The 15,029-nt window shown below is 34.6% G+C and overlaps 2 protein-coding genes across 4 annotated transcripts in view; one reads left to right on the top strand and one right to left on the bottom strand.

The window, feature by feature from the left end:
- LOC143912007 (uncharacterized) overlaps positions 1-15,029 on the bottom strand; it is a 92,686-nt gene that overhangs the window by 22,999 nt on the left and 54,658 nt on the right. The window lies entirely within an intron of this gene.
- The window catches only part of LOC143912339 (uncharacterized), a 976,232-nt gene continuing 967,175 nt past the window's right edge, over positions 5,973-15,029 (top strand). The window contains exon 1 of the mRNA XM_077431625.1: positions 5,973-9,997. Coding sequence (XP_077287751.1) covers positions 9,358-9,723 — 366 coding nt within the window. The 5' untranslated portion in view covers positions 5,973-9,357 and the 3' untranslated portion in view covers positions 9,724-9,997. The remainder of the gene's footprint in view (positions 9,998-15,029) is intronic.

The raw sequence follows: 15,029 nt of genomic DNA, 5'->3' as shown, positions 1-15,029 counted from the left end.
AACAGTGAATTTGGGTAACAAATTGACAATAGCGATTCGAAAAGGGCAACAACCCTAAACACGATCGATTCGTTCAAAAGTATGTCTGGATGGATCGTGCCTTCCCCATTTTATATGAATAATTAATTCCTTTAAGAATTAATGATATACCCGACTTGGATTCGTTGTGTGGAAATTTGTCATTGAAAGAAATCTAATTCAATACAAAACTTGAAAATTGAGATTTTGTATGTCAAATATTGTGAATTCAGAGAATGGACAATGTATGTATACTCAAAACATTAAAAATCATAGTCAAGATTCTTTTATGTAAGTGAACGTAAAATTCAATGATAAAAAAAACATGTCACATCCAAAAATGTCACATTTTTGATTATCCTGACTCCAAACCTCAAATTTTAGACGACCGATATCTAGTGGAAGTCTTAGGAGTAGTTTAATTTACATCATCCATACTTTTTCAATTATTTCAAACCTAACTCGTCTGTGATTTAAGCAGTAAATATGTAAATACATATAGCTGAATTTCATTGCCAATGTAAATATATTGGAATTAAGGGTTCTGGGACAGCGCGGAGTTAGAAAGCGGAGCAAATGAGATTATTCCCGGAGCTAGTACAGAGTCAGAGATTATACTTTGACTGTTCTACCCTTCTTAATTAATAACTCAAAACTTTTATAAACGAAAATATCTCTGATATTAATTTGAGTCATTAAAATATATTACATTTGACATACGTGAGTATGTTTTTGACGAATTGACATTGTATGTCAAAAATTTAACGGCAATAGTGAGTGACCTTCAACTTTTCCCAGGCTTTGAAATCCTTCTAGTTGGTGATATTTAATTAGGATTCCTACTTTGGATAATATTTTTTTAATACAATCTACATACATATATCATTTATTTTGAATGCCAATTCGGATGCATATACAGTCAATAAAATTGTACATAATTCCATTTTATTGGCTACGTCCACACTATCGATATCTACACCCGATATTCTCGAAATTTCCATATCCAGTTTCCATATTGCAACCTGTTGTTGCTATTTAGGAACTGGTTATGGAAAAATTCGCAAATATCGGGTGTAGATATCGGTAGTGTGGACGTAGCCATTAATAATATTTTCATGTTTTTCTGTGTTTGACATAGATGACATTAATAAGTCATTCGTTGAAATATTCCGTACCTTCTGTGTAACCCGTTGGCGGAGCAAGGTTGAGGCAGCACTTTTTTGGGGGCGGCATTTTTGAAAATGAATGAAAAATTTCGTTGGTAATTCAGCATATCTTCTTCCGTTAAATTTGTATTTTGTGAATCGTTGACAATATAATACTCAAATTTAAGTACAAAACCGTTAATCGTATTGATGAACAATAAGTTCATGGTTAAAACAAATACTTAAAACTATAGTAAAATTAAATTCTTCGTTTTTGGAGGGAAAATTGGTGGCGGTAAACTGAAGGACCGCCCCGGGAGGTAAAAGCTCTATCTGCAACTCGGGTAATTTAAGGAAAATCTTACAATTAATTTGGATTAATGGCTGACTTTGATTTGTTTTGCTTTGGATTGGGGGGGAGGGGAATATGAAGTCTTACCCGATAAAATTCTTGATGAAGCAGTATACTGCGAATAGGGTGGTATCGTTGAGGCCAAGATCTGGTTTGATGCGGGGGAGGGCGGGAGCGGGGGCGGAGCCCGGCGAAGGAGGGCTCCCCGCCACCACCCTCAGATCCGCGGTGGCACTCATGGCGGGGGGCGCGATCCTGCTGCTGCTGTGGCGGTCTCTAACAAAGGAGCTGCACTCCCTTGCAAGAGACCACTCGACGTCTGAGACGAAGGAAACCGACACGGTTGGTCAAGAATGTCTCCGCGCTCCTCAGCGGCGGCACTGCTCGCGGTGTTGCATGGCGTCCGTTAGACGGGCACATCAGCAGTCTTATCTCAGGCTGCGCGGCGAAATCGGGACACTGTCCGAGTCTCCTTTCGAACGAGAGGAACGGGCAAAATGGCGGCGCATAATATACGGTGTTGATGCACCGAAGAGGCGGGGGGCGCGCGTGGTTCACGGTGTCTGCGGGGAGCGCGTGCCGTCACTAGTTGACGGCACTCCAAGTGTCAGTCAGGGTTTCGCGAGGTACACACACTTGCGACAACCCTGTTTCGGAGCGGTTCGTGCAGAGCGCGTGGCTCGCGAGAGCGGTTTGGCCGGGCTTATCGAGCGGTATCGATCGATAGGGGTGGCACTGGTTTTGTGTGCGCATGCGTACTTCGCCGTCGATTACTCTACTATTGTACTCTTACACGTCCACTAGCACGAATGCTAGATAGAGTAGCAAGGCGAGCCACGGGTATAGGACGTACGCGCACACTGGCATCTCGTGCTCGATGCCACCTGCGAACAGCACCGTCTCCCGCACAACACTGACCGGCCATGTGCCCGCAACATCCAAGCCACGCCACACTACACCACCACCACCGCCACCATCAAGCTACACCACTACAACACACCACTATCAAAACATTGGGACACGCACCCAAAACAATGGCTCCAAAGCCGATCGTCGTCTAACCCTATCTAGCTGATAAATGCCGGTCGCGGATTTTTGGGAAAGTGTGCCATTCCTTTTTTTTTACTTATCATAAAGCCAAACTATTCAATGAAGATATTGTTAACCCTTTGAATGCTGACGTCTTTTCTGTTGAAAGCCCGCCACGTTGAAAATTTCGCCAACATTTGCAACTAGAATTATTTAGAAATCCAATAGGAAGCAGGTATAAAAAATGTAGCTAATTCAAAGAAACCAAAGATAACAACCCTAGATAAGTACCGCCGAGGATTTCGAGTTTTGTAAAGGTGTGTTTAGACTGTCTAATATATCTTGCAACAATAATAAGTCTATTAATGAATGTATTTTTCCAAAACTAGTTCCATCTTTTTCATTGTTGTTAAAATGTAATGCTCACAATCTAAATGCCAAGCCACAATCTAAAATACTCAGAAGTTAGGGATTTCCATCGATAAATTCTGTTATGGTTATAAATTCATATATTCCGGTGTCAACCAGTCTTTATAAACATTGACACGGATTACATGACCCATGTTCAATACATTTTTTTTCAATGCTACCTGGAAAGGCTTGGCGGTTAGTATCCTTGTTGATTTTTTACATACTCAAAATAACAACACCGATAGGCGTATTTCAGGCTGATGAGACTTGTTGGCAAAACGCCAATCGGCGTTGGTCAGCATACAAAGGGTTAATTTAAAAAATACACCTGATCATTCGTCCCTTCCGAGTTGAAAAAAAAGGGTACAGGTTACACAAGAAAAATAACCAATAAATAAAATTAAAAAAGTACTAACATTTAAAAATAATTATGATAAGTAAAAGTTCTTCAATTACCTAATATTTGTTTCATGCACGATTGTTTTAAAATAATTTCTTTAAATGTCCAAACAGGGCGTCATTTAAGCTTTTCCTAGGGAGGGGGGGGGCAAAAATTTTAATAAGTAAGGAATGACTATAGGGTGGGGGGGGGTGTATTATATTAAAAAAATGAGTGTATATGAATTTTAGCAATAAATAAATTAGCTATTTCTTTATCATTTTTTTATTTATATATTTTTATCAGTAAAATAATTTAAAGGATAAACGAGTTTTACAAATATCTTTCAAAGCTAGACAAACAGCAAAATATATTTGGGAGTTAACATTTTTTTCTGGGCAACACGACGTTTTTATACCTGACAGTCTTCTCAAGAATTTCAGTATTATATTTATGTTGGTTTAGTAGTTTAATTCAAATGCATAATAATATATTAAACAACATGAATAGTCCGGTTCAAATATGGGGGGGGGGGCCGCGGCTACCCACCCCAGTCCCACCCAAATGACGCCCCTGTGACCAAATATAAGTTTTGCTTGAAAATGAAAAAAATATAATTTTTAATCACTTAAATTCCTATCGGAAACCTTCGACAACAAAAAAGGTGTAAATATTATGTAACTGCCAGTTTAGTTAATTTATATAAATACCATTTATTGTGATCCTTTTCGATAGCGCTACAAACCCTATCCGATGGCTAGAAATGATCTTTTGGGTCTCTGGACCGCAAAACAACTTTCGAGCATCCCGGGGGTGCAGCAATATATTTTTTTCTTGAGGGGAGAGGGGCTTGAAAGTACTTAAAAATCACTAAATACTAGTGATAACCCGACGAAAATTTCATCCGATATAATATAAGTAAAAACTACTTACCTACATAAACAATAGAAAAATAAATTTATTGATTAAATTAATTTCTAGTAGATGGTGCTAAATGCTCGTGGCACTATTTCCCAAGAGGAAATATTGATAGTAAACATTATATAATATATATACCTCCCAAACCATTTTTTTAAGATAAGAATATCAAAAACAATAAATAAAACAAAAAAAATAAAATTTAGACTCGGGCGAAAAAAATGTTTTTGATTATTTGCCGTATGAAATAAAATTTAAATTAATATCATTGGATTTCACTGTATGTACATATCTACATATTTAGATAGTTTGGAAATTCAAGGTGGCTTCGGCGATTGACGTACGCAAATGAACGATCTTATAATTATATGCCACATAATTATTTATGTGGAAATTATATTCAAAGTAAAAAATTTCAAGTTCAAATGGTCAAATGTTTAAAAAATAAACCTGATGAAGACTCGATAATCGATTTTTCTATAGGATGAGTAAATCTCTATTTTGAAATTCACATGAACTAAATAGAAGAAAGGAGAATTCTACATCGTAAAAGGAAGTTCAGTAATTCAAAAACTAGTTCAAATATTATTTCGTGTTTTACATGATATAATAAAAATATGGCCATGACCAGGGACGAGCGATACAAATTCTCGGGATAAAATTTTTATCGATATTGTTCGACGTAACTTCAATAACTGGTTGCCTACTGTCACTTAATTAACACTTTTGGCGACACCTAGATGCCATTCATGTAACTGCCGATATTTAAATGTGTCGGTGTAAGTGTATGTATGTATATACTCGATGCTCGGATGCGCCCGTATAACCAATAAATATCAAATTTTCTTTTAAAAGATAAAAGCACGATTTTTATAAAACGTCGAAAAATATAAGGAGAAAGCTTTAAACTGTCATCGTTGTATTATATTAACTAAAAGAGATTGAAAATTTACAAAGCGATTTTCAGGTAATAATTTCTACGAAGATGGAGAGGCAGAAATAAAATTCTAGGAAGTTTGCAAGATAAACTTCCGAGATCGTCGGATGTAAGAAAAGTGTAGATCAATGCCAAGATCTACGCCAAAGTGTGTCAGAAAGTAAGGAAGTAAGTGCTTTTACGTTTTCCAATTAAAGGAAAGGAAATAATGAAATAAAAGAAAATGATAACATAATATCAATAATTTTCCAAAAATTCCAATACATGAATATTGAATTCAATTATACATACATACATACATATATGTATTCATTTATTGAACGTTAATATTATCCGATAATTCGCACATCCTTGAATTACGGTGAATTCACAAAAACCAGAGATTATAAGGAAGCGTAAAAAATTTCAAAAATAAATGCATTACTAATGAAGATTGTATTATATTGAATAATTCAGTAATACATGATTTAAAAATCAATATTCAACGCTCGACGATCCAATATGCAATTCTCATTTTGCAAATGACTTTATAATAATGAAGATTTAATGATGGGAAAACTACTACACGGCGGCAATTTGCTTTTTGTACGTATTTTTAATTGACCCAAAGATGCCCGAAGTGGTATCGTTTCCTAGAAATAGCTTAAATAGGTCGGCGGACTAGAGTTTCTTGTATAGGTTTGAAAAATATCATACATAGCAAACAAATGTGAGACAGCGAGTCGCCTCTTTGAAGATTTTTTAGTATTATTTCATTTAAATCTTTTTTTTTTTTTTGCAAACGTCCAAAGATCACGACGGGCTGGCACATTGTCGGGTCAATAAACTTTGAGCAAATATAAAGAAACAAAGCGCAAATGACGCTCAAGCAAAAATACTTACAAAAATGTTTCCGATTCAATCGAACAGCCAAAACAAAGCTATTGAAACGAACGTCCATAGCTCATTTCTTCATGAAACTGTATATGCATATGCACAAATTTCATCGATATAATATATTCTGAAGGTTTAGTAAAAAATAATAAGTGCAACCTAAAACTACATATACGAACGAACCTTTAAGGTAAGCGAAATTCAATTGTAGGGCGTTATCGTGGTATATTAAAACACTACGCTTAAGATGTACCAAGTTCCACCTGCAATAGGAAGGCAGTTAATGGAAGAAGTTATCAATACAGTAATATCATATCGATGGAAAAAGTAAATATAATATGTAACTAAACGTACATATACTATTTATATGTGTGTTTATGCTATATGTCCTATATAATATTTAATTGAAAAAATTTCGATTTAGTTAGACATAATTGGAATTCATTGAGTTCAATTCGAGAAAAAGTTCATATAAGACGTGGTCTCCATCGAAACGATTAAATATTTGGGATGTATTCTAGGAAGCCGTTCATTTATGAGCATTATGGTTGTCCTACTTTTAAAATTGGCGAACCTTCCTGGCGAATGTCAATCAAATAATTGTTCGTAAAGGCAGAACAATGTCCACTATAAAATTAATAGGTCAAACAAGCGACAAGTCGCTGTTTCATCAACGACTAGTAATGAGGCAACAATAAATATGTAGGCATGTATCATCTTTTTGACTCAAAAATTTAATTAAACTATGACAAAAGAGATTAATGAAGGAAATTCCATTTAAGAGTGATTAAATAATGAATGCGGTAGACCATAACATAACAATGGCTGTATTAGAAATAATTAGATTCGATACGTATTGAGTCACATTATTACTTTACGTTGAGTTTATTATAAACATTATATACACAAGTCATACTCCAACTTCCAATTCCAACGAATTACAATCACGTTGGAAGCCACGTGAATTTTCAGCCTTCTTACAGATGTCCAACACTGTTAAAATCAAAACGAGTTGTCATTTCAGCTGTATAAAGCGAACGAGATATTTTTAGCTCAATAGTTGATTGATTGAAGTTATTGATATGTACAATTCAAAGCAGTTGTGAACGACGTGCATATACATTAGGAACCATTGGGGAGATTGTATTCCATCTTGCCCTTGCGTATCAGTCGGTACGCTGTTATCAGTTAGCATGCATACCCTAATTCATGATTATCCACAACTAGGGATGGAAATACCGGTAAACCGGTATACCGTTAAATCGACAAATTTTCGCCATCGGTAAATACCGGTAAATTTTAAAATTAACCAGAAACTATTTTATCGCGAATTAAGTATATTCAGGCACATAATTGCAAAATATTACATGAAAAATCGATGCAAATGGCGTATTGAGGATTATGTTGTCTAGAATGTTTATTTTTAGTTATTACATGTGGTTAAGGTCGCCGAGAGAAATCCCGGGCCCTGGAAAAATTATTCCAGGCCCTATGAAAAACCAAAATAAAAAGATATATTTTTAATATGCGAAAAATCTAATAGAACTATTAGAAAAATATATATCTGTTGGTTGTTATTTTTTTAAATTATTGAATAAGAAAGTATGATATAACAGGTACGATTTCACAAGGATACAAAGAATGGATCGACAAATAATAAACATTTAGTATTAAATAAATCCATACATTTTTATGAAGAATAATAGAAAATATCAATATCGGTCAGTCGGACTTCCCCTGAGTAGTTCGGGGCCTAGAACTTTACCCCGGCTCCCCCCCAACCCCTTCTCGTCGGCCCTGAATTACTTCAATACTTCAATTATAGTACTTCAAATATTGATAAATTCACAGACCAGCCAAATCCTAATAAATGTGATCAGACGGTTGTTTCAATTATGATCGAAACTTTCAAATTGTCAAAACTTTAAATACATTAATATGATTGGTTAAAAATAAAATTTATTTATTATCACGAACTAACTTTAATGCATTTGTATGACATTATTCACCCGAGATTTATTTATAATTCAATCTAGGTAACATTTTTAGGAAAAATAATCAATTATAGTTATCTAATCCACGAAAACAAAACATTTTTCATTTACCGGTAAATAACAGTAAATGAAAAAAGTACCGGTAGTAGGAAAAATCATTTACCGTTTACCGGTTTATGAAATTTGACGGTAAATTGCAATCCCTACTTACACTCTGCGAATGTTTTGCAATGGATTTGTAAAGGTGAACAGTTCTATATTAGTAGTACTTTTTACTTTATCTATGTACGTAGTAACAATAGAAGTTTTGTGATCATGCGAAAATTCGAACTAGAGATTTTGACTGATTCGAACTCAGAATCGATTACTGATCACGTTTTCATGATCTAGAAAAAATGTGTGTGTGTGTCTGTTTTTTGGTCAAAAATGTTGTCGCCTGGATCCTGTCCACACCCCTGGACGTATTAAGCTGAAAATTTATATTTGTATTCTTTATGTACTAACTTAGATTTGGTAACGTTTTGGTCAGAATTCGTAAATCGGAAGTAGTATTTTTTTTTAAAACAATATTTCATTATTTTATTTTGACCTTTTAAATTATTTTTATCCTCTTGATATTTAATGTGTATAATAATTATACTGATTTTAAATAATAAAAAAAAATTGAACAAAATCCGACAACCGTAAGTAGAACTTTTGTCTTGTGCAAGTTTCCATATATTTGCGCTCAATGTGTATCGCTATCATAGTTATTAGTTCAATATCGAATTTTGTTTTGTAACCTTCTTATATTCCTCAAATACATAGATAAAGTCATGGGTTGGTCACACCCGAATTTTTTTATGAAGTATTTATTTTTGGTTACGGTTTATATTATAGTATACTAGTTGTTTTACCCGGCTTCGCTCAGTATTTGTATAATAAACAGTTTAAACATGGTGAATCTAATACTAAATATTCATTTTTTTTTTATTAAATTTATTTGAATCGAAAAAAATATATATCGAACCGTCGTCATAGAAACTTTGATTTGTTTTCGATGTTAACAACCAACATTACATACTTTCAAAGTCTCTTTCGAAATTATATATTAGATTTACTACTTGAAATAAATGTTGATTAGCATTGCTCTTTGTTTGGCCCAGGCTGAAGCTGCACATATAAAAAATAGATGTTCAGAATATGCTTATTTCCATTTTGTAGATGTGTGAGCACGAGCTTAACGACGTGCAAGAGGAAGCAACATACAAAACGAGGATCCGTTAATCTTATTCTAACGACTATTATTTGCACTCGCAGCTATGACGGTGACAATAGTAAGAGACGCAGACATGGTTGAGGATACAGAAATGTCAAAAACCGTAGGTTTGCACTTGCGACAGCATGTGCGACCATCGAAGATGTCTCAAACCGATTCAAAGAGACCTCTGTCCGAAGATTTAGGCCGCGTGATAAATAAACAGCAGCCGAGCATACATAAAACAGTTGAAGCCATCGGTTCCATATTGAAAATTCGTCGACGAGCTAGCCGTTGTTGGTTCGCGTCTATCTGCACGATGTTCGCGACTGAGCATGATGTCATCGCTAAACTTGGCATGATTGTAAGCCGCTCTCAAAACACTTTCAAAAACGCTTACGTCGCGCTCCGCAAAACCACTCTCACGTGACAAGTTGTTATTTTACGAATCTGTACCACACAACCTCATGCAAAATACATCCGTACGTTCTTGTAGATTTAATACTTATAATAAATATGTAATTGGCAAGACGAATTCTCAAATTAATTTTTAATTTATTTACATTAATAATAGTCAAATACGACATCAGCGAGTTGACTTATTAGTTTTACTAGTGAAAATAAAATATCTAATGTAATAAAAAGAAAATGAAACTAAATATTTATATTTGCGTATATCCAATTCAAAATATGTACATGTGTATGTATATACATTTAGCCGAGTCGTAATCATTTTCTTGTCTTTTGATCAATCGTTCACTCGAATACCATTTGAGTATGTACTTCTTTTGCATATCTCACATTCATTCGTACAGCTACATGTCCCTTATAATATTTATCTGAGACCTTGATATTACAGTGGCGTAGCTACCTATAGCAGGTTATGCGATCATGAGGACTCAAGTAGCAAGTACGGATTCACTTCTCAATGACAATGAATTTGTAATTCGACCGCTAATGCACCATGCGATGGTGCACGTCGTACTTTCAACCCATCATGCATTCGAACGCTAGCTATCCAGTTAATATGATAAAATAAGATTTTTCAAGAAAATCGTTTACTTTATGAAACAAATCATTATTTCGAGGATAATGGGTAATGAACTCAGTTTGGACGAATTTAAAAGCGTCAATCAGGTCGTCTTAATCAAAAACTTTATTTTCATAGTATTATATTTAGTAGCATAGTATTTATTATATTTCAAAGTTTTGTATTTTAGTTGATATTTTACTATCATTCGACTGTCAAAATTTGATTTCGAATTTCTTAGTTATCAAAAAAAAAAATTATTTCCTTAATTCATTCGTAAGTCCACCGTCATAATTTCACTCATCTTTTAAAAATTACATGCAAAGAATACAGGTATATCAAATATTAAACATAAAGTGAATATTTGAATATTAGTGCAAAAACAGTAAAAATAGCGCGCGGAAAAAAACCATTATAATATTGTAATACGTGACGTTTTTGCAACACACACAACGTTACAAACACTAACAAAAAACATTCGGCAACATATGCGCATAATTTAAATTTCTCCCAAACCAAAAATATACAGAAAAAAGTGATTAATTTTCACGACTCGTCTATCTATCGACGGGCCTTGCGCAACGAAATTAATACTTCACAATAAAAATACGCCCAAACTTTGCGATCGCAAAAAACATACACTTTCAATAATGCGATTTGAAGATTATCGAATGTCAAACGTTGGAAGACCAACCTTGAGCAAAGTGGGTCGCCTGGCTTAATTTTTTCCACTAACGTAGTAAAAACAGGTGGTAGTAAGTAATAAACAGCGAACTCACGCACACGAAGGGCGAGGCTTTTATAATGTAATCCCCCATCGTAACGATCCCCTTAAATAGGCATCACGCGAAAAACCAGGAAGTCGACTAAAATCGCCCTCCCCACTGACCACCTAGGACGAACGGGTAATCCAATTTGCACATAGCGGTTGTGTAATCGTTAATATTTTTGAAGTACAACGAGACGCGATATATCAACACGTCGCATTTTCAACGGGCGCTCTTGTCAAACATTTGCAATTTGTTGATGTCGCCGTCGGTTGAGAAGCTGATGCATAATCGTGAAAATAAAATTAGAAAATTATCGGAACCTGCTGTCTGGTGTGAACGCGGCCTAATAATATGATGGCAATGTGTGTGTATGTGTAGGCTTCGCGCCAGACCGCTTGTCGCCGCGACACGCGCCGTCACTGACGTTCTTCCAACAATGGACGACGAGCCGCCACTGCGTCATCAACATTTACAGGGATTCACTTCACCAGAGACATAAAACTTCAAAATAAAAATTTTGATTTGCAAGTCACACGATAGCAAAATATGAAATTAGTTAGGAAACGGACGTATTATGTCATAGTTAGGCGCGATTGGAATATGGATTAGCATGTATGTAATGCAACATTTGCCTATTGGAAAATATTTTTATATAGTAATATGTGCAGTAGATGTACGTCTGTTAATATGTGTACTATAACCGCCTAGGCCTGGTCAACCCCCTATGGCCACTTAGGAGCAAAAGATAGTAGGAATATAAGCGAAAAGGTACAAGGAAATAGAAATATCAACGCTAGATAATACGATTCATTCCATTTATCAATGGGATTCACAAGTGCTATTCTAGATGGCTTGGAAAGACCAATGTGTTTGATCTGTACGAAAGTTTTAGCTACATATAGTATGCGACGAGAAATTAAAACGGCACCTTGAAATTGTGCATTCTGAATAAGTTGATAAACCGACAGAATCAGTTTAATAAACAGGAGCAAAGTTTCAAGAAAAATAGTTTCTGTTCCATCAAATAAAAACATGGCTAGCATCGTACAAAGTTTCCTAAAGAATCGCAAAATGTAAAAAATCACATATAATGGGAGACACTAGTTTCGCCAGCAGCTATTGATATGGTTGAAATAATTATGTGCGAAACAGTTGAAACAAATACCGCTTGCTGATATAGTTGGAAGAATTTTATTATTTTCTTAGACGTAGAGGGGGGAGGGGGCAACAAGATTTAATTTTTCTTCCAAAAGGAGACCTAACTAGCCCTAAGTTTGGAAGCCACTATTTGAATGTAGTGAAACCTCGTCTAAAAATTAATCACACATTTCTTCACTGTGTTAATTCGTTATCCATTTTTTGTGTTTATCGGCAGATTAATGTGAGTAAAATAAGAAATATATTATTATTATAAATAATCATGTTGAATGATTTATTGATATACGATAAAAATATCGAGAAAAGTATATTCAGGTATATACTTAGTAATCAGACAGAAATAAAATAACTAATGCTGTAATAAATTCTAATCGCAAAAGAAAATGAAAAAAAAAAGTATAACGATGCGTTCGTTCTGCGATAATCTTATCACACAGGGGTTTATCACCATTATTGTAATCAAAAGTGCATTGTACATTGACCTTCCAATTATCTAATTAAGGAGGCTCGGTACGAATTAAAAAGAACATACACACAAACAATGCACGAATGTGATATTTATATAATCCGCGATCATTAACGTCATTCGACAGGGAAAACGCACGCGGACAGACATGTGCGTAATAACAAGATGCAGTTGCGCTCGTTTAACAAGCTTTTCTAGGCGAACCACTCGCTCATTGCCACACAAAGAGCAAATTCAAGTCTAAGCAACCGTCGGAATCTGAATAAGTTGAATAAAAGATCTGACGCTGAAAAAAAGTTATTTTCGAGGTCGACGAGTAATAAGATACGTTTGTTTGGGAAGGTGTCACGTGGTAGTCGGGACCGAGACGTACCGCGAAAAGGGAATCGGCGAATGGCATATGTCATCGTGACCTGAATGATGTTAGAAAAGACGAAAAAAATAATTTAAGATGATGCGAATAAATTATTACTGGCAGCTACGCAAGGAGTATAGCATATTGGGGTCAACTCACCATGGAGAGTTGGAAAAATTTTCCATTGCAAAAATAGCACTTGAATGCTGATAAACTACGACGTGTACTCTTTTATCATTTAAATACAAAATTTACGTTAACTGTAATGAGGTTTTAAAATAGCGATGTTCGAACGGTGGCCAGAAGCATTATTTTGTGTCAAAAATTCGAAAATAATTTTCAGCTTTACTTGAAGATGTTCTATTTTTGCACGATGTGAAAAAAGTTCGCAATGGAGACACTAGATTTTATCATTTAATGTTATTTACACTATTTAGAGTGCTTTGCTAAAAAGATGAAATTAGCGATATTTAAAACAGAGAGTCGAACACAAAGATTTTCGAAAAAAATATCATCAATTTAAGATTGGACCGCCGAAAGGAATCTAGGGCCCTGGGAAAATATCCGGGTATTTTATGACAAATTAAAAAAAAAGATTTTATAGATATATTTTTAATATGCGAAAGATATATCAGAACTATGTATTAGAAAAATACACTATCTATATGTCGGTTGCTATTTTTTAAAATAATTGAATAAGAAAGGTAATTATATAATAGGTATGATTTCCGACATTGACCCCTCGAGTGATCCGGGCCTTGGAACTTTACCCCGGCTCCACCTCCCCTCTCTCGTCGGCCCTGCGGACACTATACAGAATGGTTTATGTTCATAAATGAAGGTCAACAAAAAAAAGTAGATAAACTTTCTTCTACGAATAAAAACCTTGTAAAAATAAAAATAATCAAATCAAAAGGGAGAGGTAGAAAGGTGGAAAGTGAACTCGGCAAAGTAATCTTTTAAAATTGGTACTATAAATATGTACATGCAATACAATAGAATGTATTTTCTCGAACTCATTTGACCACAAAAAACAGTTTGGTATTCCAGGTTTTAGAAATTATACAGCAAATGTGTATTTTAAAATTAGAATATATTACTTCACGGACAATTACTTAGCCTATAGTAGGAATATCCCGAGTAATACTATGGATTTTTAAAGTTTCAGATTACGATTATTTTACAGAACATTATTGGTAAAAATCTAAGTATAGCAAAATATGAATCGTTATTACGATTCGAAAACGTGATAAAACCCGTTTATGTAAAGTGCAAATCTGAAGGTATATATTGTACTATATATATGTACATAAATGTATATATATAATAATAAAATATTAAATTTATTCACGGATGTCCACTCTTTAATAAATATTTATGTCAAGTATGTAGTATAAGTATTCGAAGAAAAATGCAAAAATGACGTTATAATAAAAGCAGCGATGACATAATCGTAAACATCATACGTTACATTCATATAAGATACTCGTCATATGTCGGTTTCCTTTCGTTGATCGCAAATGATGTAATAATATCCTGATATGCGTCAAAAGTGTGCAGTTACGAACACACTGTGTGTGCATATTTGATTTGACTGCATTTACGGAGAAGCGAACGCTTTCGGATACGATCATCCGAGATGCAAAATAAGTTCAAGGATCGTGTAATAAATGGACGTGAGTCAAGTTTATTTTAATTTGTCACATTGTAATTGATTGCGATTTGTGCAGCAAGGCCTTGAATGTGCAACCAACGGGTGCAGTATGCAAATCGAGTTTCCGCAATAAAATTGCAGTTCACAATGCATACATACAGCACATACCATTTTAACGAGCGGACACTAAAAATGTAAATTTAATCCAGTGTTGTTCAACATTTTTTTATAAACTTACGGTCGGTGACAATTAGGGAAATATTTCACGAAACGGAAATATAATTTAATATTTATTGGTGCGAA

This window comes from Arctopsyche grandis, chromosome 1 (assembly GCF_051622035.1).
Source record: "Arctopsyche grandis isolate Sample6627 chromosome 1, ASM5162203v2, whole genome shotgun sequence".
NCBI classification, from domain to species: Eukaryota; Metazoa; Arthropoda; class Insecta; order Trichoptera; family Hydropsychidae; genus Arctopsyche; species Arctopsyche grandis.
This window is presented reverse-complemented; position numbering and strand designations above follow the sequence as displayed.